This window comes from Lynx rufus, unplaced genomic scaffold (genome assembly GCF_022079265.1).
Source record: "Lynx rufus isolate CCGP_SWC_20201006 ecotype Redwood Valley unplaced genomic scaffold, mLynRuf1.p SCAF_28, whole genome shotgun sequence".
Lineage (NCBI taxonomy): Eukaryota > Metazoa > Chordata > Mammalia > Carnivora > Felidae > Lynx > Lynx rufus.
In genome coordinates, this window is record NW_025814843.1 from 7,980,324 (window position 1) to 8,007,620 (window position 27,297).

Genomic DNA, 27,297 nt, shown 5'->3' on the forward strand with positions numbered 1-27,297 from the left:
ACAGGGCACTCAAAGTTCCTAGAGCTTTGGAAAGAAATGCATAAATACTAATCAGAAAATGCACACAGACACAGGCCTCTTTCTCTCTCCGCCTCTCACTCTGCGTTCTCTTTTTTCCTCTAATGTGAGGAAGGTAGCTTTAGGGAACGGGCAGGGTGGTTGGACCTACAGGGTTCAAACATGACCTTCCACCACCCAGGAGCAGCACTGACTCCAGCTACCTCCGTTTTGATCTCAAACGTTCTAACTGATGAAGTTCCGCTTTCCAGCTCATCCCTTAACTCGGGCAACAGACCCTGCGGGCAAAGAGTCCCCAGATGGGGATCGAACCACCCCCTCAAACCATAAGGACCTTCCTGAGCCAGCAAGACCCTGCATGAGACCCCAACACAGGGTTCCACCCGACCTGCACTGCCACCTGCTGGCACACACCGACCCTCGCCCTACATTTTCCTTCTGTAAGCCTAGAAGTTTTCCTGGCACTCCGGAGACAGCGTTTGAGACGCTGGTCCGCTGTCTTGCCGGTGTTGGCCTCACTGAAACAAATTCCTTTCTTGTTTCACCACCAGTGGTCGCCCTGCCTTTGGATTTTGTCAGCGGCGAGTGACCAAATCTGGTCTGTGTGGGGGCCCCGGAGCCGGGTGCCATCTTGGGCAAGTCATCCAGTCGTTCTGAGACTCCCTTTCCCCATCTGTGAAATGGGGACACAGCACCTTCCCTGGCCACGTCTTCGGGAGAATCTAAAGGGCGGAGTAGTAAGGCTAAAGTAGTGCCACGTCCTTACCCAGCGAGCGGCCGCCAGCGGCCACTCGACACCTGGGGGGGGTGTTTGGGGAAAGAAACCGGCGCAGGACAAAGTGGGTTTCAGGGGAAGCCCACCCACCGCTGCCCGGTTGCAAGCCCCGCCCCCGCCCCGCTGCCCCGCCCCGCTGCCCCGCCCCGCTGCCCCGCCCCGCTGCCCCGCCCCGCTGCCCCGCCCCCAGCCTCTGTCCGGGACGCCCCACCTCTAGGCCCCGACACCACACCCTCACCACGCCCCGACGCCCCGCCCCCGGCCTGCCCCGCGCCGCCCCTAAGCCTTCACGCCTGGCTCCGTCCCCGACGCCCCGCCCCCACCTCCGCACCACGCCCGCCCCTAAGCCCCGACGCCCCGCCCCTAGGTCCGGGACGCCACAACCCCGCCACGCCACGCCCCTAAAGCCCGACGCCCCGCCCCCGGCCCGCCCAGACCCTTGGCCCCGAGCGGATGGCGCCTGCAGCGGGACGCTGGGCCCCCGGCCTGTGGCGGGCCTGCAACGGGCTCATGGCCGCCTTCTTCGCGCTGGCGGCCTTGGTGCAGGTCAGCGCCCCGGCTCCCGGCGGCGGGCGGGTTCCCGGCACGCGGTGTGGACTGACCGGGCCGCAGGGTCGGGGGTCACGCCCCGGAGCCCCCGCCCCTGTCCCAGCGGAAAGCCAGGCGCGTTCCCGTGATCGCCCGCCCGCGTCCCGGAGCGGGGACCCAGCGCGGTTGAGGGCCCGGGAGAACCGTCTGGGGCGCGGGTACCCCTCAGGTCTGCCTTGGGACCCCCGATGAGGGCTTTCCTTCTTCCTCAGACGGGGGCGCCCACAACACCGGTACTGTGTGCGCAGTGTGTGCGGCCCCCTTGCGGCGCTCAGCCAGAAGCCCCTGCCACCCCGCCCTCCGCTAGACTCTGTCCCCGCCGCCTGGCGCCGCGCCTGGCACCTAACAGGACTGGGACGCATCGAGGAGCAGACCAGACACGGGAGTGGGGCACGGGCCGTGCCTGCTAATGCCACACGTCCTGTCTTTCCAGGTGAACGATCCAGATGCAGAACTGTGGATGGTGAGTAAAAGCTGCTTCCTGCGTCCCAAAGAACCGTGGAGCCGTGCACGAAACACACAGGCTTGTTACCCATTTTGTCGCCCCTCCCGGCTCCATGTGCGGAAAAACTCAGAAATAAATTCTTTGTAAGCTCTTTTTCCTAAAGTGTCAGAGGGGAAGGGATCAGGGTAGTAATGTGTATGGGGGAGAGAACACAGAATTTTCCAGACACAGGGGTCCTTAGGGCAGTATTCCCTTTGCATAAAAATGGGCCAACTGAGGACACTTTTCTGAAGACACAGAGTAGACCTCCCAAGGCCAACTGAACCATTCCCCGTGAGTTTCTACCCAGACACTCCAACAAACATTTGACCAGAAAATGGCAGGCAGGCTTAGGGTCTGTGGTTCCTCTAATTCAGTGAGTTATATTTATAAAGAGTAATTCGAGCCCATAAAATCTACAGGATACATCTAACCAATGCTCTGGCTGAACTGTTCGGAGGAGGGAGAGATCGTCCACACGTTTCCTGAAATGTCCGAATCTTGCCCGGTTTCTTTCAAAACGGATACGCGAGACTGCAGTATCACCAGCCAAGATGACTTTTGGCTTTGGAAGAATATTAGCAACAAATGAAAGTGTTTGGATTTGTAATGTGAAATCCCAGCCAGTCTTTTTAGTGCAGTGGAACTCCTTCTGATAGTGCTTATTGTCCAGATTCACATGCTCTCGCATCAAATCAAACTGCCTCTTCCTCAGCACGCGGGGCCATGTCCTGAGTTCCCTGCAGGTGACTCTCCGACACCCAGCTTAATGGTGAATTTCCAAAAGACTGCTAGATCTTTCCACCTGTATATCACACTAGCTCCTCAAACACCCCGAGGTCCTGCCCAGCATCTTTCCCTACAAAGCCCCCTCCTCCTCCTGACTCACCCATTTCTATCAACAGCTGAATCATCCTCCGGGTCATCCTTGCTCCAAACCACATCTCAGTCCCTTACTACCACCTTTGAGAGCCTTTCAGAAAACAAAACGAAGAACAAACCAATCCAACAGCGCCCCGTGTAGGTCTGACCGCTTATCTGTAGAGTCGGTATGTCACCTCTCACTTCACGCTTAGACGACATAACACCAACAGACAGCATGTCCCCGCAGACAGCCCTCCTTGCCAGGTTAGCCCTCCATCACCCCACGTGGACTCCTGTAATAGCTTCCCAATTCTTGGGGCTGCCTCTGATCTCTTCTGCTTCCCACGTATCGCTTCCTGCTTCAGAAACTTCCCTCGTTCCCCAAGATCCCTGAGTTACAACTCCCCAGGTTGGCACTCAACGCCCACCGCAGGATGGCTCCAACCCACCTTCCCAGCCTGGTCTTGGAAGCCCGATCCACCTGTAACACTTACTGTGCTTCGCCCCTGGGATTTCTGTGTGTCCTGCTCAAGCTTCAAAGTCTATCTCAAATGCTACGTCACTCAAATCTCTCTCCCTCTTTCCCATAGGTTCTAACCGTCCTTCCTTCAAACCTTTAACACTAACACATTCTGCTTTACATTTGAGTTGGTTCGGTACATGCCAGCTCCCGGGAGAACAAGGACCACTTACTCCTTCTTCTTGGTATTCCTCAGGCAACCTAACAGAGCCTTCCTATGGCAGTCCTTCTGTATTGACCGTTGAGTGAAAGAAAGAATGAGTGGATGCAAACAGGAACCAGTACTACGTCCCTGGGCCTTGGGGGCTTGTACCTCACACCTGACTCACTTCCACGTCCCCTACTTCATCTTGTTCACGGAGGACTCCTGTATCAGGATGCATATAGGAGCAGATAACAGAACATCTGCCTAGCATCAGGTTATAAGAGTAGAGTATCTCACTTAACAAGAAGTCCAGAGGGAGCTGCTTAGCGGCCAACAACGTGATCAAAGACCCGGGCTCCCTTTCTTCTCTGCCATCTCCAGTGTGTGGGTGATATATTCTCTCATGTTCACAGAATGGCTGCTGCCGCTCCAGACATCATCCCCAGACAAGGGCATCCCCAGTAGGAAGAAGTAAGGCAGGAGCAAAATGATTTTTCCTCCTGTGCTTTCTTCCCTTTTATTGGGGAGGAAATGTTTCCCAGGAAGCCCTTCAGACAGGCTGCTAGTCACTGTGTGCATACCAACTTGGTTTATGGTCTGGGATCCATCCTGCTCGGTCAGCATCCGGGCATTATTGGTTGTTAAACGCTCTGGGTATCAGCCTTGCCCCTACAAGACTTCTTACTACATTTCATGGCGGGAGCATGATCACCCTAGCTGAAGAGGTGGGGAATATAAATTGGCCTTTTTGGCTTTCATAATGGCAGGTGGGCAAGGGAGAGAGACGCTAAGAACGAATGCCATGGGGTGGAAATTACCCACGTAATTTTCTCTCTTTGCTAACAGGTGGTGTACATGATCCCTGCTGTGCTGACCTTGCTTGTTGGACTCAACCCCCTTGTCACGGGTACGAACCTGGATTCTGCAGGGAGATACAGCAGATCAGACTTCTTATAATAATGACAGACTCCCAGGAGAAACACGGGGCTGTCCAGGTCTTCTCGTTTCTGATGATGAGAGGGGCTAATTCTAATCTAGGTCACCCACACCATCTGCAGGCAAGTGTCACAAGGACCTGCCATACCAAGACCGTCTTTTACCAACTCGGAACGCAAGAGCGCTTATGCTCGTGGGCAACAGTGGTTCTGCGGGTTAGCCCGTGAGAGAGAAGGGCGTCAGTCACCGCGCCGATTTCTAAAGCCACCGAGCTGATAGAAAATCAGCAACAAAGTGCTAACCTGGTATCTCCAGAGTCAGTGGCAACCAGTGTCTATTATATGTTTACTCTTCATCAATATATGGCCGGCTACTCTATGTAGAGAAACGGTTTATAACATCCATACAAATGTCTAGGTTTTGCATTGATACGTATCACCCCCCCAGCCTCCCTCTGTCCTGTCGTGGTACCTACGACAATTTATTTCATGCTTTTTTATGTTTTCCCCCCACGAGGCTGTACGCCCCTTAAAAGTCGGACCATGTCTAGCCCATCTTTGCCCAAGCCCCGCCGAAATAAGGCCATGAATACGGTTTGGTACTTAATGCTTGCTGAGTGAATGGATGGCTGTAACACAGAGGCTTTATCATACATTTTGTAAACTGCTCCTTGGAATGAAAAAAAATATATATGTATACACACACACGTATATACATGTATTTTTTTTTCATTTCACATACATATATAAAATCTGCCAGGTGGGTATACATATAAAGAAATTCCCTTAAAATATCAGGTCTAGGGGCGCCTGGGTGGCGCAGTCGGTTGAGCGTCCGACTTCAGCCAGGTCACGATCTCACGGTCCGTGAGTTCGAGCCCCGCGTCGGGCTCTGGGCTGACGGCTCAGAGCCTGGAGCCTGTTTCCGATTCTGTGTCTCCCTCTCTCTCTGCCCCTCCCCCGTTCATGCTCTGTCTCTCTCTGTCCCAAAAATAAATAAACGTTGAAAAAAAAAAAAATTAAAAAAAAAATATCAGGTCTATGTTGCCCACAAGCTACCTACTTCGACGCGGGCAAAACATAGTCGCTTCACCTTTTACAGCCCCAAAAACTCAACGAACCTTCAGGTGGACAGTTTTATACCAAAAACCGTGTCTCATAACAAAAAAGAAATTACATTTTACTGTGTTTACTAACATTTTCTTATTAACAGGGACTGTTGGTCCTGACGGGTTATTCTTCACTGTCGTGAAAACAGCTCCTTTGCCAGTGAGTCCTCAGAGTTCTCAGGGCCTTAGAATAAAGACCAGTGGCTCCCAGCTGGATGGGGAAAACTCGTGTCCCCTAGATGCACGCGCTCCTCGTACAGGCGCCGGGAACTCTTGTCCGCATCTTTAAGGTGCAGTGGTTTGGGTTCCATTAGTTGCCGGCAAGGAAAACACTGAACTCAAACGGGCTGTGAGCTCGAACGGAGACGTACTGGGGTACGTGACTGAAAGAAACGCAGGGGTGGTGCTCGCTTCAGGCACTGGCTCAGAACTCTCGGCACCTCTCTGTTCCACCATGTGCCGATGGACTTCAGTCCAGGGCCCCTCGTGGTAGCCCGGCAGGTCAAAGTTCACTTCTTCCTGCCCGCTCAGTCCAACAGAAGATAGGATCTGCTTCCCGGTATCTCCACCGACGTCTCAGAATTGAGTTGTCGGCCCTGATTTGTCAGCTGTTCTTCTGGAGCCAAATCACCACCGCTAAAGGGATGAAATGCACTGAATAGTCAAGCTAAGGTCCAGTTGTCTGGGACACACGGCCGGGGGGGTGTGGGAAGGGCAGACCCCCAAAGAAAATGAGGGTAGTCATCATAGAAAGGGCACATGTCCACTTAAGCTGATTATTACTGCTTTAACCTCTATGACATTCCTCAAAAGAAAACTTAAAGAAACCCCAGCTTTTTTTTTTTTTTTTTTAAGTAAGCTCCACTCCCAACGTGGGGCTCGAACTCAGGACCCTGAGATCAAGAGTCACATGCTCCACCCACTGAGCCAGCCAGGCACCACCCCAGCCTTTTCTGAACGCTTTACCTGAAAGACTATGGCAGAGCAGATACAGAGAGGTCATGTTTCTCTGGGATGTGATTCCATGACTGACCGTGTCAGAATATCTATTTTCAGGCAACATCATTTGGAAGAGTATCTCTGCAATACACACATTCCTGTGTATCGTGTGGGCTGTCGGCTTGGCGGGCCACCTCTGGCTTCATTCACAACAGAACGTCTTACATGAGGAAGAAGGCAGGTGAGCAGTGACTTTTGCTCTTTGGAAGGGGTGGGGTAGAACTGAGAAAGCTCCTGGTCCTCCGCAACCCCTGATCTGCACCACGATGACTCAGCTCCCTCAGCCACACCCTAAGGAGCAGGGAAGGTATCACCTCCTTGAGAGGAGCCTGGAGAAGCTGAAGGAATGATGGAGCCAGGATTCACACCCAGCATTGCGCACCACATCCCGCAATCACTGCTAGAGGCGGTCAGCACATAGGTTAGGCAGTTGACCTCGGCTCCCTTATAATGAACGAGCCAAGGAAGCCGTACAGTTAAGAGTCTGGTCGAACAAGGCGAAAACGCCATCAGCATTCTGATTTAGTTGTGGTTCTGGCCAAAATCTTACCTACAAGCGTGAGCAGCCACCTCAGAGGTCAGTATTTTAAGTCAACGTCCGTCAGCCTTGCCCTGCTAAGTCTCCTGTCATCTCCTCCCTTTGTCAAGGCCATCTGATCCGAACTTATCACCTCTTCCTTTGCTTCCTCCCACCCTTGACTCCTTGGCCTGTTGCATAGCCCCCTTCCCTTCCTGTCCATCCTACTGCTAACACCAAGAGTTAGAGACCTAGAAGTTACTCGTCCCTGGCAGGTGCTTCTTTGCCATAGGCCTTAATCCCTGGAAAACCAGAGAGCAAATCAGGTTGGGCTGAATCACCTCCACCAACTTCAGGCCCATGAGTTACTTCCGGTAACTTCCGGAGTTACTTCTGGCTTCCGGTGGTACCATGGCCAGCTGTGACTGTCTTCTACTCTACGTAAAAGATGCTTTTAAGGCATATTTCTAGAAGCATCTACCCACCCCAAAATCATCAGTCGCCTCATACTACAAATCATTCCTCTCCACTAAGACGTGACCCGTGCTCCTGCTGCACGTGCTTAATTATTTATTGATTTGAGTTCATCTTACCCAACATTGATCCCTCTAACACAGTGGTAAAGTGGTGCCTGTATGATCGATCTAGGGTCGTTTCCCTGCTTGCACTCTAATCCTCCCCGTGACCTGAAGTGATTTCTGTGTTGTGCTGTTGTTCACTTAGAAGCTGAGGAGCAGTGATGGAGCTCACACCTGCCTCGTAAGACGAAACCTGTGTTCATATAAGGCTTTAAATTGCCTGAAAGAAGTAACTTATGACTCATGGCCAGACTTGAAAATATTCTGTAGATGCTACGTATCTTGGGGGAAGGTCATCTAGTAGCAGCAGCTGGTGGTCACGGAGAGAAAGGGACGATTCACAGGTCATTTGCAGCTACTTCAAATATCTGAAATGTATGCTGTTTTATAGGGAACTGTTTGGTCTGGTGATTATCACAGCATGGATGAGCCTATGTCACAGTTCATCAAAGTAAGTTTTCAACTCGTTAGCTAAAATCAGATGTCTTGAGGACGCCCAGGTGTCCCAGTCGGTGGAGGGTCTGACTCTCGATTTCGGCTCAGGTCATGATTTCATGGTTCGTGGGATCAAGCCCCGCATCAGGCTCTGTGCTGACAGTGTGAAGCCTGCTTAGGATTCTCTCTCTCCCTCTTTTCCCCTCCCCCACCCATGCACCCTCTCTCTCTCTCTCAAAATAGATTAACTTTAAAAAAATGAACAAATCGCTTCAAAAATATAAACTAGCAAAACTGACACGAGAAGAAATACTCTAGGACAATTCCATAACTATTAAAGAAACTCTAGACCAGATGCCCTAACTGGAGAATTCTACCTAACATTTAAGGAAAAAATAATGTCAGCCTTTAACAAACTCCCAGAGAACAGAAAAAGATGAAACACTTTACAATTCATGTTATGAGGACAGAATAACCTTGATACCAAAACTTAGCAAGAACATTAAAAAAAAAAAGAGAGAGAAGAAAAGAAATTACCCAGCAGCCTCACTCACAACCACAGATTAGAAAATCCTAAATAAAGCACCAGTAAATAAAATCCTGCAATATGTCACCCAACCACCGTCTTGGGTCCATTCTATGAACACGGTTTAACATTCAAAAACCAACCAGTGTTCTCTATCATGTTAACAGAATAAAAGAATAAATAAGCTCTCTTCTCAATCTATACAGAAAGGATACCTGGTAAAATTCACCATCCGTCCACAAGAGGTCTTAGGAAACAGGTGTAGAAAGGAACTAAAGCTGACCAATGGGATCTACACCAAAGCCTGATACTCAGTGGCCAGCAGTTGCAAACTTGCCTTCTGAGATCAGGAAAAGGTGAGGTTAGCCACCATTACCACTTCCGCTCAACACTGTTCAAGCTAGTATCGTAGCCAGTCCGATAAGGCAAGAAAAAAATTAGAGGCACAACGACTAGAAAAGAAAAACGTTCGCTATCCGTGGGTAACGTGATTGTGTACACAAAAAAATCAAAAAGAATCTGAAAAGTTATTAGAGTGAGTTTATTAGCATGATTGCTGCCCACTAGGTGAATGTACTCAAATCAACAAGTCGCGGAAAATGGTGAAAACAAAGTTAACCATAAATAAGAACATCGAGAAATCCACTCCCTAGGAATAAACCTAGAGATAGGCAAAAGCTCTACAAATAAATCGACAAAACACTATGGGAGAGATTAAAGAAGATCTAAACAAGTGGAGGGATAAACCTGTACTGGGAAAAGGGTAAAACTAATGAAAATCTAGAAACAGGTCCATCCACGCACAGGTAGACCCTTGACTCCTGACCACGTGGCAGTACAGGTGCAGCAAAGAAAGGAAGACTTCTCAGCAAATCCTGCTGGATCAACGGAATGCCCATGTGGCCGAACTTTCCCCACCTGACTTTCATAAACAGCCGTTCCAGGTGGATTACAGATCTAATGTGAGAAACAAAACAGTGAGCCTTTTAGAGAAGATAACCCCAAATCCTCCCCAAGACCTTGGGGAGGAAAAGTTTTCTTAAACAGGATACAGAAATCATTAGGAAAAGATCAATTGTCACACTGCCTAATTAATCAGTGACTTCAGTTCCTCAAAAGACATCATAATAGGAGTGGGAAAAGCTATTTGCAACATATATAAACAACAAAGATGTGCACTAAGAATAAAGAACTCCTGGGGCACCTGGGTGGCTCAGTTGGTTAAGCGTCCAACTTCAGCTCAGGTCATGACCTCACGGTTGGTGGGTTTGAGCCCAACCTGGGGCTCTGTGGTGACAGCTCAGCCCGGAGCCTGCTATGTCTCTCTCTCTGTCCCTCCACACCTCATGCTCTCTCTCTCAAAAATAAATAGACATTTTATAAAAGGTAAAAAATAAAAAAAAGAACTCCCACAAATCAATAAGCTATATTCCAATAAAAATTAAGAAAAAGTCCTATAAAAATGTGTTCACCAAATTCAACCTTTATATTTGTTTCCAAAGCAATCCATAAATGTTATTGGATTTTTACTGATAATCATTCCTGTGTGTCTTTATAGGAATCCAGTTGGTGGAAGAATTCAGTTGGCTACTGCCATTGTAATCGCTCTCTTCCCATTTCTCTCTTGGGTCTACATATACATAAACAAGGAGATGCGGTCCTCCTGGCCAACTCACTGCAAGACAGTACTTTAACTGAAGCCAAGAATCCCATTATTAAAATGAGTATTGTCAATCAATTTTTTATAAACCTGGTTGTAACAAGCCAATTTCCTAGGAACTTCAGGTAATCTCAGCTAATATTAGAGGTAATTAAAAAAAAAATGCCAAGAACTTTCTGAGGATGTCTACGGTACAGCATAGAGTTGCATGGGACTGGTAAGAGAGGGGTCTGACATTCGATTGGGTCCCCGTAGAGTAGAAAAGGCCACAGAACAAAAGTGAAGAAATACAAATTCTGACTCAGCTTACCCCTGTCTATATGACTTGGGCAAATATATACACCTCCTGGCGGATATGTCTTCATCTGTCAAACAGGATTAAAACCAGATCTCCTACTTACTTAATACAGTTGCAGGGGATTAAAGTGGATAATATGAGAGCCTCCAAAATTACCAAGTGCTTATAAGGGGCTTACAGGGGATTAAAACAGAAGAAAACAGGGTTTCGGTGGAATGATAGAAACAGAGATTCAAGAGAGGGCTGTGCCCCCGAAATGAACTCATTATACTGGACCCGTGCAGTGCAGTGAGCTCAATGATGCCCACGGAACGAGCACATCTTGGAAAGAAAGGAGAATTAGGTAGAATAAAGGAATTTGGGACCAGAAGAAAACAGAATATTCACTACATGGTAAATGAAAGTATGACCAAAATCGATAATTTTTTAAATGAATGTCAAAGGTAACCCTGGGGAGAAGACCATCTGGGAGCTGTACTCTCCAACCAGGTGACTTATGTTACCATAACCGTGGTGCGCACACACACGTGTGACACGGTGACATCACCGCGGTGCATACAGACGTCACATAACATGCTAACATAAGATGTAGCACTGAGCACTTGGAATGTGGCTACACTGTGGAAGTAAAATTCTACGTTTTTCACTTTAATCTTGTAACATGTCGATTCAGTTATTAGAAAAGTTAGCAATGTGTCTGGAACGCTTGTTTTGAGTGTGTTTGGAACAACATGGTTATGTGAATCTGCTTAATTCCAGTTTTTATATCTAAATATAGATGAAGTATTAACAGTGAAAATGTGGCGTCCCAATGGAGGGGTGCTAGTATAAAACACACGTGGGATTTTAAAGACATAGTACAAAAAGAGTATAAAATATTCTCATTGATTACACGTTGAAATATTTTAGTCATATTTGCATTAATATAAAATATATCATTAAAATTTGTCATCTGTTTCTATTTACTTTTTGAAGCGTGAATGCTTTTAAATTACTTAAATGGCTCACATCGTATTTCTGTTGGATGGCAATTTTGGGGGGTCAGCATCAAACTCTGGGGTCAAAATACCGTCTCACGACATCTAGGAAGTATTTCACTCAAAAGAATATTAGTACCAATTATGTATCAGGAGAGTGGAAATAAGTCTGTCCATTTGTCTACCTTTATAGCCTTTAATACAATATTAAGGATTCTATAAATACTTGTTAAAGGAGGCACGTATGTTTTGTGTTTGGTTTACACAGTGGTCACTGGACAAGCGAAATTCTCTTTTCAAGGTTTAGATGAGGGAAAAGGGAAAAAGAAAATCTTGTCAATTGTAAGCAACTGACGTGAAATTTATTTCAAGGTCAATAAAATACACATAAAGGATTTCAGTGCTCCAGTGCACACTTAGTTCGCATGAGATTGATGGTTTTTACACCTCTTTTGATGTCACTACCAAAGTTACACAGGAAGAAACGGATTTGTTTGCAAATCCTGTATAGGATCTATCAATCATCCAAGGAATGCCTGCTTCTGTGCTTAAAAGACAGTAATGTTCCAGTTTTTTAAAAAAGAAGTGACGTTCAAAATACACTTTCATCGTATATGCGGCCCCCATATCACTGTGAATTCTGTGAATACACGCAGCTCCTTTTAGGTCTCTGAGCACAGAAAACTTCTGGTAGGAGTGCTGCCTTCGGAAAGGCACTGAGATTGTTGTGAACTCTGTTTCTCCGCTGAATTTAAGCAACCTTAAGGTTTCTATTATCAGAGCCCCTGCCTTCCCGCCCATCTTTTCTCTTCCCCATCAGCCTCTCCTCCTGCGAGGACTGAGAGGCACCTGTAACCACACTTCCCCAGCTCAGAAACCTGACAAGCTCACTTCTAACTCCGGGCTCATCATTCAAGACTTCACAACACGGCCCTCGCCGGTCCTCTGCCTTCGCTATTTCTTGCCATAACCCCAGGCACCTTTCGGGGAGTCGACACAGCATTACTTGCCACTCAACTCAGCGTGCCCTTTAACCTCTGCTGATGCTCTTCTGCCTAACATCCCATCAAGACCCTTTTCCTCCTTCTTCAAGTCCTCCCTAATCCCGTGAAACAAAAGCGAACCACCCCCCCCCCCTGCTCCGCATTCCCAGGCCTCTCTTCACACATTTGTAACTACGGATGGTAAAGTAGGTGAATGCAGGGAGCGCATTACAGTCACCCTTCTGGTGGGCCGGATAACGGCCCCCAAAGATCGCCCGGTCCGACCCCCAGAGCCTGGGACTGTTACCTTGCATCACAAAGTAGACTGTGCACACACGATTAAGTTAAGGGTCTTGAGGTGGGGAGACGATCCTGGATCGGCCAGGGGGTGCCTCCCCGTAATCCCAGCCGTCCCGATGAGAGAGAGGGAGGCAGAGGGAGGCTTGAAGAGGCTGCACTGGTGGCCCTGAGAATGGAGGCTCTAGAAGCTGGGATACAGATTCTGCCGCAGAGACCCCCGAGAGGGCGCGGCCCTGACAACAACTTGAGCTTGGCCCAGGGAATGTGGTTTCAGACTTCCGACCTCCAGAAACATCAGATACGCACAATCTAAGCCACCAACATGGGGGTAATTTGCCACAGCAGCACAGAACACGAACACACCCCTCGTCCCCGGAGCCCAGGCGCTCGGCAGGTGCACTCAGGCTGACTAGTGTCGGTGTCTTCTCGCTTGATGTTTCTTTAGGCCCTGACTCAAACTTGCTCCAAGCTTCAACGGTCCTGTTCGCCATCTAGTAAATGTTTCCGCAAAGAAACCTTAGCGCGTGGGACAGCCGAGTCAACGTGCCCCATTCGTCTACACGGGGAGCGGAGAGTAAACTCATTCCCCCCTGCAGTCTCACACAGCACTAGCTGCTGCCCAGAGGGGCCACACCAGCAGGTGCACGGCTGTGCCGGCCCTTGATCCCGCTTTACTCAGAATCACGAGGGGACCGCGTGACTTCTCCGGAGGCCTTTCTCACGGCCTCGCGTGGAAGGGACCACACATTCACCCGTGAGACAACTTACTTTGTTTACAGGACAGGAATACAAGCCGATAAATGTACAAATATGTTGGGTATTCTGAGAAAAAAAAGTCCAAAGCTCATTCACACAGCAGGATACACAGAAAGAGTTTACCTGAGCTTATTTTATTATTATTACGAACGTTAAGTTACATGGTTAATACATGAATATATCCTCCTTGGTGTAAAAAAAAAAAAAGAAAAAAAAATTCCAGATCAGGCTAAATGAAGTCTGTCTTGAGGACTTGACCACCCCCCTCAGTCTCTGCCCTGGTTTATTCACGCCGCCTGCATTCATTCTGTGTCCAGTTCTCAGCACCGGATCTGTTATCCAAAAACGACACGTCAGAATATCTCGTGAGCTGACGCGCACCGAGGCCACAGATCCGTTTTGTCGTGCAAAGAGAATACTAAGCAAGGAGCCTGAGGGTTCGGGGTGGGGGGGGGGGGGGGAGATGAACAAAAACACAAAGCTCAGCCGTGCTCTCTCTCTCCAAAGGCAAACGAGATGAAACGCAGTGAGCCAGACTAACACCGGAAGGCGTTCTCCCTCTTATAATTCATGATCCTGTCCGGAACCCTGCCCCTCCCTTTCAACATCATCTTGTCAGAGTAGACATAAACGGTGCCAAAAGCCTGGCTGTCCGGCGCCGTCTCTATAACCCCTTCTAGGTTGACGTGGTGCACACCAAAAGGATCCTCGGAGTAGCCACCATCGTGAGTGTGACCGGCGAAGAAACACACGACACACCTGTGGGACCAAATGACGGCCAGCGCGTCTCTGTAATTCCAGGCCAGGCACACACTGTCAGAGGCCTCTGGGTAAATGGGAAGATGGCCTGTTAGTTAAAGAGAAGAAGAGTTATGAGCCGATTAGGAAATGTCTCTTTCATCAAAAGAAATGGCTAAAAGCTAGTACTCACGGGGAAGGAAAAAAAAAACAAAAAACAAAAGCACGTTGCTACTTCTTCCAGATGGACTAAGACCAGAGAAAATCCACATACACGAAGAGCTGGCTAATCTACAGCCACATCTGTGCAGCGTAGACACAGGGAGACAGTCCGCATACACGGGGAGAGGCCGAACCCCTGAGCTCCCTACGGCCAGAGCGTCTGAAGACGCACAGACATGGAGAAACCCTGAGGGCGTCCGCAGAAGTCAGGCGGATGCTGTGCTGGAATCCGTCTCGCCGATTTCCTTAGACACGAGCGGCAGAGACGCAGAAAGAGGTACTCCTAAATGTAACCACAGTTCAGGGATGGGTCAACGGGTCATATGTCACTTACACAGACAGACACTCAGTGCGTTAAAATGGATGCACGCCACTGTAAACACCTCCATGAGATCAAGGCAGTCGGAGCCATTTAACGGATGCGAAAAGCGAGGTAAAGCAGGGACTGAACACACGTGAGGCCACCCCGTCTGTCAGTCTGCAGCGTGGGCACAACAGCTCACTTCGCTTTGCTTCTTCCCCTTAAGTCACTTTCCTTTTCTGTTCCTGTAAACTGTTATTTTTATTCTGACATTTATTCTGAATTTTCGTTCTGTTTTGTTTCTATTTAGTTTGTACTATGGAGGATTAATAGCTCCCTAAAGACAGAGCCAAAGGCGTCCAAAGAATTTACGAGTGTGCCCACGCACGACACATGCCCACTCCTGAGGCCGTGCTAAGGGCTCAGGGTCCAGAGAGGCCGGGTGACTTTCCAGATCGAGAGACCTGGAAACACGTGACCCAGGGACCGTCTCCCCATCCCTGAGGCCCCAGGCTGCCGGAACCTCACCAGTCCTCCTCTTCTTCCTCCCTGCTCCACGGACGTTTCCACAAATTCTCACTCCCCGCTTCTTCCTGGGAGCGCCTGAACACTCGGTCCCTGGGTCCCTTCTCCACTCGCGCCTGATGCCTTGGCGATCCAGGAATCCACAGTTCCGACCGTCACGGGCACTCTTCCAAGTCCCTCGTGCTTACATCCTGCCCGGACTCCCCACCGCGAATTTCAGACTCAAACACCCAAACTGCTTCCTCAGCATCTCCAGTGAGTCTAGCGGCCTCTGAAACTTCACATTTCCAAACCCCAACTGCTGAATCCTCCGCCCAGAACCCCGTCCTGCTGCGGTGTCCCCACCAGATCTCGGCCACCAGCCGTGCCAGCCTTCCAAGACACAGGCCAAATGGCCTGTGGGTACCCAAAATCAAAGCGAAGGAGCACGGAAAAACAAAAGCCAAGGGCTGTCAGCCATTTTAAACTTTGCCATAGAGAACCTGATGCACTCGGTTGTTAAAGCTTCGTTCATCCGGTTTCTCAGCTTGCAGCAACAGGCAGAAACCTAAGAGACGCTAACGGAGACAGGTGCCCTGAAGTAAAAAGACAAGGGGGAAAGGAGGCTGGGGTGGGCTCTAGTCCCTGCCGAAACCACACGCTACCGAAAGAACCACGTTGCTTCATTTCTCTGTTTCCTGATCTTTGACACTGGCAGGTTTGCCGGCACGACCCGTAGGTCCCTTTCCGCGCCAGTGTCCTCGGGAAGTGACAGGGCCGGCCTGGCAGCGGGAAGCTGAACAGAGACAAGTCAACAATGAGACCAGCTACGGAGGAGTCAGGGAGTGTCGCGTCGCACCAATGACCCCGGGGCACCTTGTGTCCTCCCAGCCTGGAAGGACACTTGATCTAACGGTAGCCCCAACACCCCTGCTCCGTCTACGTGTTTTCCCACGGTGCAGGATCACCAAGTGAAAACCACACTTAGAGACATACGCGTTTCTATCGCCAGCTGTCAGAATAGCCCGTCGTTTCTGAGGGGTTTTCGTGTCCATGATTCCATGTGATACGACACTCAGAGAATCGGTCTGAAGGTTCCACGTTTACCCAGTCGCACAGCTCACGCAAACACCCGTGCACGGAACGGCGTCCCGTCCCTGGGACCCCGAGCACGGTCTTCTCAGCCAGTGCGCCGCATCAATTCTACAGCAAGGATGGAAACTCAGACCCCAGGCCAAGGACACCAGCCATGCGCCAAGTCCAAATTCAGTTCTGTGCGTGTGCGCACACCTGCACCTCAGGTTCCTACAACCTACGACGACAGCAGTTCTGTAGAAGATGACTCTAAGCAGAAGCCCCGTAAATCTTATCTCCTTGCAATGACGCGGCAGACACAGCTCCAGATGTGAAGTACTCACCGCCAGGTGCGTCTGTCACACCTGACACCCCAACACTCGACAGCCGATGCCTCTACCCAGCGGCCACAGTGCCTGACCGGCTGAGGCCTGGGGGGGAGGGGGGGTCCTGGACCGAATTTCGCACTCAGATGTTACAGGTGACCGTCAACAAAGGTTTGAACTGTGCGGGTCCACTTATACACAGATTTTTACAGGACTGTGAACGCACCTTCTCTTCCTTATGACTCCCTTAATGACATTTTCTTTCCGCTAGCTCACTTATTGTAAGAATACAGTGCAGAATGCACGTAACAGACAAAATATGTGTCAACCAACAGTTTACGTTACCCGTAAGGCTCCCAGCCAACAGGAGGCCACGTGTAGTTTAAGCTTCTAGGGAGTCACAAGTTACACGTGGATTTTCGACCGTGCAGGGGGCGGCACCCCATCCCCTGCGTCGTTCAAGAGTCAACTGTGCTACGTAAACTGATCCCCTGTGCTGAAATTCTACTTTAAAACCTAAAAGGCCGACTCCCAGGCACTAACATGTGGCAACATGTTTTTGTTATTTTACAGTTCTTTCCTGGCTCGGCTGTAAATGTCAATCTTATACTCAGGTTCTCGGGGTGGGGGGGGGGGGGGATGGAAGCATTCATTTCACAGCAAGAGGACATCACAACCGAAATACTACCAGTGCACTTTCGACCTAACTCTCCCGTCCTCCACGACGCTGGTGCAATCGAGCAACTGAAATACTTACTCACAATCACCACCTTTTCCTGGTTTGTGTCCGAGAAGGTGAGGACTTCGTTCAACCAGTTCAGCTGCTCTTGGCTGAATCCTCCATTGAACTGGACAAACTGGGGCTCAGACAGTCCTGAAATGAATGAGGTACGTTAGACCCATCAACGGCCAGTTTTCCCCTCATTTGGGCACTCGAACTCGGCTAACGTGGGGACACTTGCACCTTTCCTGAGGAATGTTGGGCAGCGGCTGACTTAAAACGGGGAGCCACGAGGCACAGGGCGAAGTACGGATGAGGCGCGCTGCACATGCTCCTCTGCTTCCCTCACTGGCCTCTTCCTGTGTCCTGATGCCCAAGGCTCCCTGTGCCGGGCACCTTCCCATCCGTCCCCCACTCCGTCCCCAACGCTCTGCCCACCCCGTGCTTCCCAAGGACGACTCCTTCCAACCGTCCAGGTTTCCACTTCCATGTTTTTCTCTCTGGAGAGGCCATCTCCTCTGACCACTGAAGCTAAAACAGTACGCGATCCTTTTCTTTAACACCCTACGTGATTTTCTCGGTAGGATTTATCACCGTGGAAGTCATTTCATTTGTTTCATTTATTCCCGGTCCCGCCCACCGTGTCGCTCGTTTCCTCCACTCAATCCACTAAAAAGAAAGGGGATGCTGTCAGCATGGCTTATGGCTCTGACTAGCTAGCCCTAGAAAAAGGGCCTGGCCCAGAAGAGACATTCAGACATCCGTGAAACGCATCTGCAGCCAACTGCAACCCATGCACGTGCCATGGGGCTTGTGAGAAATCCTGACCCTGAACGACGGCGACGATATACTTTTACCTTAACCATCCATCTTCCTGCTGAATAAAAGGTGGCTGAAGTTTAAAGACAATGTATTAGAATGGGGCGCCTGGGTGGCGCAGTCGGTTAAGCGTCCGACTTCAGCCAGGTCACGATCTTGCGGTCCGTGAGTTCGAGCCCCGCGTCGGGCTCTGGGCTGATGGCTCGGAGCCTGGAGCCTGTTTCCGATTCTGTGTCTCCCTCTCTCTGCCCCTCCCCCGTTCATGCTCTGTCTCTCTCTGTCCCAAAAATAAATAAACGTTGAAAAAAAAAAAAAAAAAAAAGACAATGTATTAGATTCTCAGCTCAAAGGAATAATTCACCTTGAGGACTATTCAATTCCGAGTTTGGATTGTGACCCTTCAGTATCTTCAGACACTGCTGGTATTTTGCAGAGGACTGATCCACGCCCAAGACGCTCAAGTCGTAAGCATCCAGTAAAATGAACCGGAATTGAGGGAACGGTACAAAATGATAAGCATAGTAGTTCTCTGAAGGCACGGTCTCGGGATGGTGCACGATCTGGTCTTCCAGAAACTTTGTGTTAAGTTTAGAATTCGTTAAGTAGTTTCTGCTGAAGTTATAGAACTCATGGTTCCCCCATGTATGATGAACGGGAACTTTAAGCATCTGGAATGTGTTCATAACAAGTTCCAGCGACTTTTCAGAGGCTTTATACTGCGCGTTATATCCGTCAATGATGTCTCCAAGCTGAAGTACACAGCGGGGCGGGCTGCCTTCTGTATTCCAGTGCTCAATAGCACCTTGTAAGTGGAGCAGACTGTGTCTGTAGTATCGCCGTCTGTTTCCTTGGAAATTATAGCCATCTTCTAAGTCAGCATACTGAATATCTGCTATAACTCCAAAGGAGAAGAGAAATTCTGAAGTCTCACTCACTGGTCCAGGACCGGGCTTATCATCCATAACCTCCACACGGCTTTCTAAAACAAACAAATAAAACAAAATAAAGTAAAAAAGATATCCACGTTATAAACATCTTAGTCTTATGAATAGGCTGAAGAGAATGGTGAAGTGAATGTTAAGAGTTAACCTGCCGGGCCATGGTAGAGAGAAAAGTGCAGGGGTCTTAAAGTCAAACGGTCTTGGGTCCAAACTAACTGTCTTTGAAACGGTTCCTTTCCCTCATTGTAAAATACATGATCATCTCTATTCTTCACAAGAGTAACAATTAACAAAAGGGTATTATCCTATCATGAACAGGCATTCTAATTCCAGGAAAGTCAGATTCACATCCGACTGAATTTGTCATTTTACACACAGACACACGCACAGTACTTTCTTCCACAAAAAACCAAAATAATTCTATCAAAATGCCAGAACTCTTTTTTTCAGAAAGTTGTATATTACACTCATTCATTGCACTCGATATGTTAGATTCCCCTCTAGGTTATTTTTGTGTCAGGCTGAATCTTTTCTTTGGTGGCCACACCACTTGAAATAACTTTCTCGTATTTTACACCTGAAATAACAGGGAGAGGAAATAAAGGTATGAGAGGAATCATTTTAAACAAACAAAATCCAGCACAAAAACTGTAATATTGATGTGACTATCTCCATTTCTGAGAAAACGCTCCTGGTTCTTCAATAGTTGGATTCTAATCTGAACCAGTTTTCAACCTGAGGATTAAGTAGCCTGGCCCCACATAATCTTTTCTTCTTACATGTGATCTGTGCCCTCCCTCACTAGCCAAGAACAAGGGATTTAGACCTGAAAACCTATGATTTTATTAGATTGTTTATAACCTAAATTTAGAATCATTTGTAACACCTTAAAAGAGCCAAGAACACTAAAACTTAAAATAAAAATCAGGGGCGCCTGGGGGACTCAGTCAGTTAAGCATCCGAATTCAGCTCAGGTCATGTTTTCACAGTCCGTGAGCTCAAGCCCCAGTCTGTGCTCTGGAGCCTGGCGCCTGCCTGCTTTGGATTCTGTGTCTCCTCTCTCTCTGCCCCTCCCCCACTCACACTCTGTGTGTGTGTGTGTGTGTGTGTGTGTGTGTGTGTGTGTGTGTGTCTCAAAAGTAAACATTAATTTTTTTTTTTTTTTTTTTTGTAAATCAAAGGCTATGGTCCTAAATCTATTCTTATTCTTATTGACTATTCTTATTCTAAGTCTACAGTAATAAACTGCGCTGTGATATCTAAGTTTATGAAGGCCTAGTTGTTTCTAAAACAACAAATCCATTTGGAATTTCTAAAATTACTTTCAGACTCCTGGTCCCACTATGGCTACTGGGTCCTTTGAACCATCTACAATAGGTGGAAGTCTTAGTCGACAGATCGCTGCTGTCAGATGTGAAGGGGACCCTCCGCAGTCAGCAAAAGGGCGGGACTTCAATGTGGCTTGAGGAGGACGGACCTTTATTCCGAAACTGTCGTTCACGAAGGACACGATTCTACCTGACCCACCCAATGGGAGCTTCTGCTACTTTCTTCCTTATTCTGGTTGGTGGAACTATAGCCCTAACACAGGCAAAGCAGCACTAGAAAGATGGCAATCCTGAAAACTGGCTTGGTGTCCTTACACTTTTTTTTTCTTCTCACATGCTCATTGCTTCCTGCAGTCCTCATCCGAAAATCCCAGTAGATAGCAAGGCAGTCAATATGTGTGGGGGTGGGTCAGATCATCTCATTTGAAAGGTGAAGAACTCAGATACAATAAATCTACAACTCCTCCAAATCTGATGACAATCCGTAGTCATACTAGGTTTCAAATATTTGTGACTCCAAGTACGGATTAATGGAAGAATCCAACCAGAAGGTATAAGTGAGTAAATGTATCCCTGGAGCGTTATTACCAAAGCTTCAGAGAAAACGATTTCTGGGAACGCTGTTCTCCCTTGCCAGAAAAGCCTCTTTGTTTTTGTGTTTACGCTCAGAAGTTTTAAGGTGATAATTGGTATGGTGGATCTCCTAGAGGGAGCTTTTAGTCCCAATTAATTTGATCTTCTCCAGAGACAGCTATCATTTTTGCCTGCCTACCCAGTATTCATTTCCTGTTCTTGTGGTTAACAGCACCCCCGTCTCTTTAGACATCTACACAAATCCTCACTCTCAGCGCACGTGGTGTGGCCTTCCCTTGCTGGCTGTGGAAGCGTCCCTCTGGTCGGTCAGGGGCAAGCACGTGACCCAGGCCGAGTTAGCCAGCACCAGCTGCGTGCGGGACTGTTGCTGGAGTTACCAGCCCAACTACCAGAACTATGGTGTGAAGCTGACGGCGAAGACTGGAGCTGCTGGGGAAGGCGACCTGAGAAGACCCCCAACCCAGATGGGAGCAGACCGGAATGATGGAAAGAAGTCAAGTTCCTGGAAACATTAGTTGAATGCCTGTACCCACCTGTCCCTGCTTGATCGTTTCGTTCTATCAGCCATTAAATTCTCCTCTCAGTAAATCCAAACGGAACTGGCTCTAAGGTCCCATCAGATACACCTTCCACTGGAATACAGTTTAGAGAAACTCAAGGGCAAACTAAGATCTGCGAACCTCTTAATGAAAATTAAGCAGTGTGCAGAGAAGCAGCAGGGGCCACACACTTGCAAACAGTAGCGTGTTCTGCGGTAGAAAGGAGACGTGTAATGTCAAAGACGTAGAGCTTTTAAAAACAAGGCTGGGGCGCCTGGGTGGCTCAGTCGGCTAAGCATCCGACTCTCGATCCCAGCTCAGGTCTTGATCTCAGGGCCATGAGTTCGAGCCCCGCACTGGGCTCTGCGCTGGGCGTGAAGTCTGCTTAAAAAAAAAGAAAAGAAAAGAAAAGAAAAGAAAAGAAAAGAAAAGAAAAGAAAAGAAAACAAGGCTAAAGACAGGGGAATACAATTTTATGAAATAAAGAAATTATTTTGAAAACCAGAAATGAAAACTGCTACTGCAATCTGTTAGGAGAAAGGCATGAAGCAGGGGGTAGGGGCCAGGCCACATGCAGGGAAGGACTGTTAGGGTCAGAGGTGAGTAAGGCGGGTCAAAAAGAAAAACCCCGAGTGGGCAGGGACTGACCCAAGAAACTAATTCGACGTCTTTTACAGTCTGGCCCTACAAGATGCCTAGAGCTCAGAAAGACTGCTCCTGGTGGACAGAGAGATAAAAAGCTCACACGCCTCCGGTGGGGAAACTAGGAATTACTAAACACGCCAAGGGCATGAAAGTGTTTCAGAGTGGGCTCCATGGCCTCCGGCCTCCGCCAGATACACACAGAAGTGGGTGAGTAAAGGGTAACTGCTGAAGTGAGCAATGGACACGGGAGGTTTACTCTCTCTACTTTTCTGCGTGTTTCTAAATGCCTGTAAGGTTTTTTAAGAGTATTTGTAGAGAAGATCAAGTCTAGACGGATTAGAAGACCTAAGGAAATAATGTGCTCTTGAAAAGAAAGGAAAATCAAGTGGGACTTTGTTCTGAAAGTTTGGACCGCACACCACCATATGTGACATTACCAACGTTTTAGTTACCGGGCAGCAGGATGGCTGCTGAAGGCTCTGGAACTGAAGACCTGGAAGTGAACTGTAGGCCCAGTTTTTCCCGGAGCCAGATAACCCTCATCAGCACTTGTGAGATTCAACTCACTTATAATGCACGGCAATCCACCTTGTAAATCACAAAGTACTGCACGCTGTTTTTTAATTATCTATCAGAAAATATATCTGTCTAGTGAACCTCAAAATAACCAAACTACTGCAGCTTTTTATAGATCAGAATACAGTAGAAAACTCTACCAGGTTTTCAAAAACTTTATTAGTAAATTCCTACAAAAACTCCTTCAAATAGTCATGGTGCAGGATACACAGGCAGCATTTTGTGAAAACCTCCTTAGGCATGAAAGATTTTTAAGAACAGGAAGAAACGGGCACCTGGTGGCTCAGTCAGTTAAGCATCTGACTTTGGCTCAGGTCATGATCTCACAGTCCATGGGTTCAAGCCCCGCGCCAGGCCCTGTGCTGACAGCTCGGAGCCTGGAGCCTGTGCAGATTCTGTGTCTCCCTCTCTCTCTGCCCCTTCCCCACTCGTGCTCTGTCTCTCAAAACTGAATAAACATTAAAAATTTAAAAGAAAAAAGAAAAGAAAGAAAAAGAGAGAGGAAGACGCCAATGTGAAAGGACTACATACCATAGGACTCCAAAGATATGACATTCTGGGAAAGCAGGACCATGGAGACAGTAACGAGATCGGTGGTTGCCAGGGGTCAAAGGGGAAAGAGGGATGAACAGGTGGAGCACAGAAGATTTTAGGGCAGTGAAGCTATTCTGTATGCTACCATATTAGAGAATACCTGTCATTATTTATTTGTCAAAATCCAGGGAATATACAACACCAAGACTGAACCCTAATGCAAACTATAAACACTAATTATGATGTGTCAAGGTAGGCTCATCATTTGTAGCACTCTAGGGACACCTGGGTGGCTCAGTCGGTTAAGCCTCTGACTTCAGCTCAGGTCACGATCTCGCGGTCCGTGAGTTCGAGCCCCGCGTCGGGCTCTGTGCTGACAGCTCAGAGCCTAGAGCCTGCTTTGGATTCTGTGTCTCCCTCTCTCTCTCTGCCCCTCCCCCACTTGTGCATGCACACGCTCTCTCTCTCTCTCAAAAATAAATAAGCATTTAAAAATTTAAAAAAAATCAGGAAGAAATATCTCAGAGATGCTTATTTTCTGGAAACTTGCTACAAGATGATACGAATAAAACTTCAGTAATATGACCGGCAGAAGGGTGAAGCTCCATGTCGAAGTCCCTCAAGCATCTATGATGAACTTGCGCATGAAGACAGCCCTACACTATTGTCAAAGGAAACCAAAGCAGTGGGCAAAGAAGTCCAGATATTAATAAGGAGAGACCGGCAAGGGGAACCACTGTGATAGAGACACTCAGAGGCTAAGCCAGAAGCATCTTAGAGAAGAAGGCAGGTGGAGTCAGCAAAGTTTTTATATGCAGAGCCCATGGGATGGGTGGCTGTGGAAAGAAAAGGCGGGGGGGGGGGGGGGGGGAGGTGAGCAGTCTGAGCATTTAATTGTGCTAAATATTACAGTAACAGAAAAGCTGAGGCTGGAAAGGTTTGTGGCTAGGCACATGGGGCGGGAATCTGGACCTGAGATGAAGTGAACAAGTTACAGTGCTGGGAGCTATGGGGGATGAGCTTAGGAACCCCCCCCCCACCCCGGGCTTACGCCAATGGGTTAACAATGCTTAAAGAAATACAAAGCCATTAAAACGCTCAAACCTGAGTTTGGGTAAACCAGATTGGCACCCCGGGGATAAGGAGGCACAAAGGTGCCAGGACTAGGGAGGTGCAAAGGCACCCCAAAATAGAGAGGGGGTGCAGAGCCCCCAGAATAGAGAGGGAGGGACAAAGTCCTGAAATAGAAACGGTGCAAAGGTGCCCAGTACACAGGTATATGAAATAAACAAGATTAGATATTCAAGGTGGAAGCACCCCAGTTTAGTCCTATGGCAGAAGCTGCTTTCACAGGGGGATAGGGCCAGGTTAGGTAAATTGGACAATGGACCCCACGCTGCAGGCAAAGCAGCCTGGAGCACAGATGGTTAACAAAAGAAAAGGTGCCTTGTCAACCCTGAGGTTATTCCTCCTACCTGTCTCATCCCCTAGGCTAGCCAAGATAAACAGAGGTCCTGCCTCCTGTCTGCTGTAAACAACCTTCCTCCCAACTTCCCAACGCCTGGATTTTGTTTTGTATTAACCCAAACCCCCAACCCCGAATATCCTTAAGACCCCCTTTCCCTCACGCCCACAAGTTAACATTCACAGATTCATTGTCCCTTTGTGCACGTCCATCACCACATTTATAAGCCTTCTGATCCTAATAAAAGCGGGGAAGACCTTTGTTCAGGGCTCTTGTCTTTTCCCAGATATTAGCCATCTCTCACTTTAATCCTGTGTCCGCTCTTTTGCTGGCCAAAAGAGAACTTTAGACTTAGAGTCAATGACAGGGAGCCACACAAAGTCAGGCTAGTCCTGTCCTAGTCAAGACAGCCTAACGTTAGGTCAAGCACAAAATCTGATCAGCCCGGTCGCTACTGATAGAACAAACGTTAGATGATATTACCTAGGTCCCGTCTCCTTCAAAAACAGTATCTAAATTTAAAGGGGAGGGGCGCCTGGGTGGCGCAGTCGGTTAAGCGTCCGACTTCAGCCAGGTCACGATCTCGCGGTCCGGGAGTTCGAGCCCCGCGTCAGGCTCTGGGCTGATGGCTCGGAGCCTGGAGCCTGTTTCCGATTCTGTGTCTCCCTCTCTCTCTGCCCCTCCCCCGTTCATGCTCTGTCTCTCTCTGTCCCAAAAATAAATAAACGTTGAAAAAAAAAAATTTAAATTTAAAGGGGAAAACTCATTTGCTGATCTCCATGGTTTAAAAGTCGTAATAAAAGCGACAGGTTTACGCCAGAAAACTTCTTAGGGATCTTTTAACACTAGAGTTTCACGGGTCCATAAAATCAGGTTTAGAAGTGTGATGAGCAATTCATCCCACATATACTTTTAAAACACCTACTTTGAGTCAAGAATGGTTTTAGAAATGAGTATTTTATTTACTATTATAAATGTAATAAGAAATAGTTGTAGGGGCACCTGGGTGGCTCAGTCGGTTGAGTGTCGACTTTGGCTCAGGTCATGATCTCACAGCTCGTGAGTTTGAGCCCCCGCCAAACCGCTACAGTCAGCACAGAGCCTGCTTCGGAGTCTCTGGCTCCCTCTCTCTCTCTCTCTGCCCCTCCCCTGCTCATGCTGTCTCTCTCAAAAATATATAATAAAAATAAATAAGTAATTTTTTTTTACTTAAAAAAAAACAGTTGTAAAAAAATGCTTTGATAAACAAATTAAGAATAAAGCTATTGAAGGAATCACTTTGGCAAACACAATTTAACAGACCAGCCAAAAATAACACTGAATTTTAAGCTATATGATCGACATACTTAACATACTAAGGAGCAATTAAAAAAGATAAACAATAATTTTGTGTGCTCCTTGCCTGAGTTAGCAAGCTGTTACTGAATCTTTTTGGCAATTTGTGGGAAAACTCCTTGGGAAAACAAATACACAGAAATAAGACGATTAAAAAAAAAAAGTTACCCAAGGGCAATCTCAGAACAGAAAATTTTACTTTGAAAATGATCTGAAGTGCACCGTGTACTTGGAGCGGAACTTCCAGAAAATCCCAGTTCGATTCCAGAAGCAAGAAACTCAGGCATCACCGGGCTCCAACTTGACCGTCCTGGGCCAGCGGTGCGGGCTCGAGGACACAGCCTGCCCCAGTCCCCCAATCACTGGGACACGAGCTGCTTCTGCTCACTGGAAGCTCACTGACAAAGGCCACGCGGGAGTGTGACCTGAAGTTAAGGAAGAGAATTGGGCATTTTTCCAGTGTTTTGCCAATCCAGTGGGGTGGGAAGGCGTCAAGAGTGCAGACGCGAAGAGATTAAGAAGGCAAAGAGGGTGTGAGGGTGTGTGTGTGTGCGCGCGCGCGCAAGCTGTACCTCCGCGAGCACGGGAGGCGCAGGGATGCTCCGTGCCGTGAACGCGGGCTGCCCCCCAAGGCAGGGGGTCCCAGGTGAGGACCTCACCCGCCAGGCTGAACCCGGGAACCGAGGCGGGGAGGGACGTCGGCGAGAGCACCCTGGGACGCGGGGGCCCAGCGGGCTGAGCCAGAGCCGTGGCTCCCAGAGAGGTGACATCGCGGCGAGGGGACGACTGCGGGCGCCCGGCACTCCTACCCCACCGCGGCCGCCCCAATTACCCCGACAGGTCCGCCTCCACACTGGGGGCGCAGCGCAGTCAGAGCCCAGCGGCTCCCCGCCGGCGTCCAGGAGGACCGGGGCTCTACGGGCGGTGACTGCCGCCACGCCCCCGCCGCGCGGCCCGGACGCCGCCGCAGCCTCCCGCCCCCGGTCGGTCGGCCGCCCGCCCGCGCCGCGAAGCCCCCGCCCAGCCCCGGCCGGACCCGCCTCCAGCCGCAAGGAACCACCTACCGCGCGGCGGGTCCGCGGCCAAGTCCTCCCGGGCTACCGGCTCGGCGACCTCGCCACCAACGAGCGGAGCGGAAAGAGCGGCCCCCTGCGACTTCCGGAGGAAG

General features: G+C 48.8%; 2 protein-coding genes across 2 annotated transcripts; one reads left to right on the forward strand and one right to left on the reverse strand.

The window, feature by feature from the left end:
• Positions 1–1,246: 1,246 nt before the first annotated feature.
• Positions 1,247–11,771, forward strand: TMEM220 (transmembrane protein 220). The gene is made up of 6 exons (XM_047089940.1): positions 1,247–1,339; positions 1,815–1,844; positions 4,241–4,301; positions 6,495–6,618; positions 7,924–7,983; positions 10,052–11,771. Exons 1-6 carry the CDS (start codon positions 1,247–1,249, stop codon positions 10,185–10,187), a joined length of 504 nt encoding a protein of 167 aa, XP_046945896.1. The 3' UTR covers positions 10,188–11,771.
• A 1,811-nt stretch (positions 11,772–13,582) lies between these two features.
• On the reverse strand, positions 13,583–27,261 carry ADPRM (ADP-ribose/CDP-alcohol diphosphatase, manganese dependent). The gene is made up of 4 exons (XM_047089939.1): positions 27,194–27,261; positions 18,534–19,151; positions 17,390–17,506; positions 13,583–14,314 (listed from the first exon to the last, which is right to left on the reverse strand). Exons 2-4 carry the CDS (start codon positions 19,132–19,134, stop codon positions 14,004–14,006), a joined length of 1,029 nt encoding a protein of 342 aa, XP_046945895.1. The 5' UTR covers positions 19,135–19,151; positions 27,194–27,261; the 3' UTR covers positions 13,583–14,003.
• Between the last annotated feature and the right edge of the window lie 36 nt (positions 27,262–27,297).

Excerpts from the sequence above, each read along its gene's own strand:
- ADPRM (XM_047089939.1), bottom strand. The coding sequence starts at position 19,134 with ATGGATGATAAGCCCGGTCCTGGACCAGTGAGTGAGACTTCAGAATTT. Across the intron at positions 17,507-18,533 it reads GGAATTGAATAGTCCTCAAG|GACTGTCTGAGCCCCAGTTT; the intron begins GTGAATTATTCC and ends CATTCATTTCAG. Across the intron at positions 14,315-17,389 it reads GGAAAAGGTGGTGATTGTGA|GCCATCTTCCCATTTACCCA; the intron begins GTAAGTATTTCA and ends TTTAACTAACAG.
- TMEM220 (XM_047089940.1), top strand. The coding sequence starts at position 1,247 with ATGGCGCCTGCAGCGGGACGCTGGGCCCCCGGCCTGTGGCGGGCCTGC. Across the intron at positions 1,340-1,814 it reads CGCTGGCGGCCTTGGTGCAG|GTGAACGATCCAGATGCAGA; the intron begins GTCAGCGCCCCG and ends CTGTCTTTCCAG. Across the intron at positions 1,845-4,240 it reads CAGATGCAGAACTGTGGATG|GTGGTGTACATGATCCCTGC; the intron begins GTGAGTAAAAGC and ends CTTTGCTAACAG.